Raw genomic sequence first — 3,919 nt, 5'->3', positions numbered from 1 at the left:
TGCGGCCCAGAAGCGGTCCGCTTCAGGTCCAGTTCACACGAACCAGAACCTTCTCTGCTTGTCCATCTGCGGTCATGTCCAACTCAGAGCGGGTCGTGTTGGTTCTGGGAGGAGCGGGGACGGTGGGCTCTGGTATAGTAAAAGCCCTTCTGGATAAAGGTATATTATTATTATTATTATTATTATTATTATTATTATTATTATGTTATTCAGCGCAGTTTCGCGCCTCGTGTATTTTAGTTTTTATGAGTTTTCAATATTTTCTAGCCATGAACTGCTGAACTATTTATAATCTATTGTGTTTTTAAGCGATTTTATGGGTAAAACCAACCGAACTGAAACCCGAAACAACCCATGTTCCTCCATATTCTATAATCTCACATCTTTAGTCAAACCGAGAGCAGACAGCATAAAGTTATTAATTGAAGTTCAACCAAACATTGGAATCAATTCCTTTACTTGAGGCGGTTCCAGATGGATGATGTTCTGAAAAGTCCAGAATGAACCAGATTTTCCTCTGAAACATCTTCCTGCTAAACCAGAGCCACTGCAATTCTCAAAGGAGAGGAAAGTTTAAAGTCTGTAGAAAGAAGACAGATTTTAGGGTTTAGTTGTGTTTTAGTTGCTGAGTCGGGTTGTCGCTCCGTTTTCAGGGTTTAAGGCGGCGGTGATCTCCAGAGACGGCGACCGACTGGAGAGACTCGGGGCCTTCGTCTCTCCCAGCAGCAAGGACAACCTCATCGCTGTAGTGGGGAACGTGGGTGAGTTGGCCCACAGCATGATGCTTCTCCTGGTGAATGGCAATAAGAGAACAAAAAAATCAGTCTAGCAGAACATTATGACCACCTGCCAGGTCCTGTCTTTCTGCTGGAGCAGCTCCACCAAGTAGTCCCGTCCCGACAGATTTATAGCTTAGCTGCTAGCATGTAGAGCAGGAGTTCTGCTCAACAGATGGGGCTGGGAGAGGGGGTTTCCATGGTGACCTAGAGGTCCCATTTCTTCTTCAACCATTTTTGCTGCTTAATTTCTCAGTGCTTGAATTTACTGGTGAGTGTAAAACTGCAGATGCAGAACATCAACGTGTTAGCACGCTAACGTTAAATTAATGTGTTAGCATGTTAACATTAAATCAATGGGTTAGCAATGCTGACGTTAAATCAACGTGTTAGCATGCCAGCCTTAAATCAACAGGTTAGCATGCTAACATTAATCAACGGGTTAGCATCCTAATGTTGAATCAATATATTAGCATGCTAACCTTAAATCAATTTGTTAGCAATGCTAATCTTAAATCGACGTGATAGCATGCCAACATTAAATCAATGGGTTACCATGATAACATTAAACGATGGGTTAAGGTGCTAATGTTAAATCAATGTGTTAGCATGCTAACATTAAATCAACACATTAGCATGCCAACCTTAAATCAATGCATTACCAATGGTAACATTAAATCAATGTGTTAGCATGCTAATGTTGAATCAGCACATTAGCATGCCAACCTTAAATCAATGGGTTAGCGTGCTAACATTAATCAACAGGTTAGCATGCTAACGTTAAATCAACACGTTTACATGCTAACACGATGATTTAAGGTTGAGATACCATGCAGACGCGCTCTCCGTGTGTCCAGGCTCAGAGGACGGAGCGCAGCAAGCAAAGCAGCAGCTGCTGCAGCAGGTGGGGAAGGTGACAGACGTGGTTTCTGCCCTGGGCTTCAGCTGGTGGCAGGGCGGCCCGCCACACACGCAGACCCTCCAGGACCTGCACTGGGTCAGCACACACACACACACACACACAGTGATCATGCCTTTCCCCTGCTGTCCTCTCCTGTTCCTTCCCATCCCTCATGTCCCCTGCTGTCCTCATGCATCCTGCCTGTCGTCCTCTGCAGGTTTTGGACGCGCTGCTGTTCAGCACCTTCGTCTCCTGGAAGACGTTCTTCCCCCTGGTGAGGGACGATCCGTCCTGCAGCTACACCTTCATCACAGGTAACCATGGCAAAGTATTCACACACCGAGACGCTCTCACACTGTGTCGCCATTGGCAACAAGATGTTCCACTGCAGAGATGCTGTTTTTTCTCTAATGTTCTCTAACAAACCCCAAAGAAACATGTTGGGGAGGGGCAGCTCGCAGTAATCCCAGTCTGCTCCGTGTGGCTCTGCCTCCAGGGGGAGCTGGAGAGCAGCTGCTGATGCCGGGGACCGGGTTCCTGACGGTTGGCGCCGCAAGCGCGCTGGCTTTCTGCCAGGTGCTGCGAGATGAATACCCACAGGTGGACTGCAGGCTGTGCCAGGTGAGCCACCTAGCTCTGACCTCTGACCCCTCACAGCCCTTTTAATGTTTCATGTTTTAGTTGTTTTGCTAAATCTGCCATTTTTTATGGTTCATCTCCCAGCAAACAGTTCTTCCAGCCTCCTCTTCCTCTCCAACAGGTGAAGATCAACACAGGTGTGGCGACTCCGGAGCGCCTGGCGCCTGGCTACCTGAACCATCTGGACCTGGGCGTTGCTGTGGCAACCTTGGTGGAGCGAGGAAGCTCCTCCCATCGCGTGTTCACTGTCGGCAGCCCTGCGGACCTAAAGACCCAGCTGCTGGATGGGAACCTCTAGAACCCAACAGAACCGGTTCTGGTTCCGTCCAGATTCAGGCTAAAAGAATTCCTGTAAACAGAACCGAAATTTTTCTGTCCAAAACATTAAAACATGTTGAAAAGAAAAACCCGAGGAATTCTGGGAGATTTTTTTAACAAATGGAGTTCCGGAGAAATGTTCTGACCGCAGATCAAAGTTCTGACCAGTCTGGATCTGGTTCTGGTTCTGGTTGCGCCTGCTGACTAATTGCCTGTGGCAGGTTGCCGTGTTGACCCAGGCTGACAAGTTTCTGGCTGACAGCCGACCGGACGCAGCGAAGCGACAGGAAATCGTGTCACATCGGGTCGTGGCGAGTCGTTTCTGACGAGTCCTCGGCTGACCCAGCCTGTGGAGGACGAGGCGACTAGAGACTTGGAGGAAGGGACTCGTTAACCCGTCTGGTTCTGGGTTCAAGTTTCCACTTACAGTCGGCTGCGGCCTCAGGGGGTTTAGCTCCAGACAGAGCGGATGGCCAGAACCAGGAGCCGCTCCTGCAGCAGAACGGATCTCTGCTTCTCGCTGCTGGGAAGGAATCCGGTCTGGTCCAGTCTGGTTCTGGTTGGATGACCCAATTTGGGTCAAGATCTCTTATAAAATGTTTCCATCACAAAGAGTTGCTCTGATCCACCTCTGCATGTCAGAGATCAACCAAGCTGGAGATGTTTCCTCCAGAAACCCCTCACATGCGATGACATCATGTGAGGCAACATCAGGGAGGCAGGAGCAAAACCCTTTTGTGCCTTCAGGGCCTATCGACCCTTTGCTGCTGCGTCACTAAATCATGACGGTCAGTAGTCCAGATTGGCAGAACTGAACAGAGCAATGGAAATTCTTTTCTCAAGTTGTTTCTGTCAGTTTCTTCATGGCTTCTTGTTCCAGTTAGTTAATTTGTCTGTGAACCACCTAGTTGGGCTCATAGACGACGGGATTTACAAAAGCTAGCTTACCCAGATAGCACAATATGACTGAAACAACGTCAGGCAGAAACATTAAATCTACTTGAAGCCTGACATTGAAATGGAATTGAAAGTAGTCGGTGATTCACTTGTTGAATCAATGTTTCAACCATAATTGACTCTATATCAGTGTTGATTCAACCATCTGAATGTGGATCTGCATGCAGATTTGGGTTGATTTTACATTGAATGAAAACTAAGGATTTATGTACATTTTTTGATTCTACATCATAATATACCACTAAAGGTTTCTTCGCTGGTGTTAAACAGTTTTATTGGCAGACGATGGGTGTTATGCCATTCATAATTATTGTGTAAACTAGTTTAA

At 47.1% G+C, this 3,919-nt stretch overlaps 1 protein-coding gene across 1 annotated transcript; it reads left to right on the top strand.

Annotated features, from left to right (window-relative positions):
• LOC106912814 (uncharacterized) lies at positions 1-2,723 on the top strand. Its single transcript, XM_014979594.2, has 6 exons — positions 1-159; positions 654-761; positions 1,634-1,773; positions 1,895-1,991; positions 2,174-2,298; positions 2,438-2,723. The coding sequence occupies exons 1-6, from the start codon at positions 75-77 to the stop codon at positions 2,612-2,614; spliced, it is 732 nt and encodes a 243-aa protein (XP_014835080.1). The 5' UTR covers positions 1-74; the 3' UTR covers positions 2,615-2,723.
• Positions 2,724-3,919: the final 1,196 nt, after the last annotated feature.

Source organism: Poecilia mexicana, unplaced genomic scaffold, assembly GCF_051168715.1.
Source record: "Poecilia mexicana isolate PSO_F unplaced genomic scaffold, ASM5116871v1 scaffold_6, whole genome shotgun sequence".
In the NCBI taxonomy this organism is placed as follows: Eukaryota; Metazoa; Chordata; class Actinopteri; order Cyprinodontiformes; family Poeciliidae; genus Poecilia; species Poecilia mexicana.
Note: the sequence above shows the minus strand (reverse complement) of the source record. Positions and strands in the feature narration are given on the sequence as shown.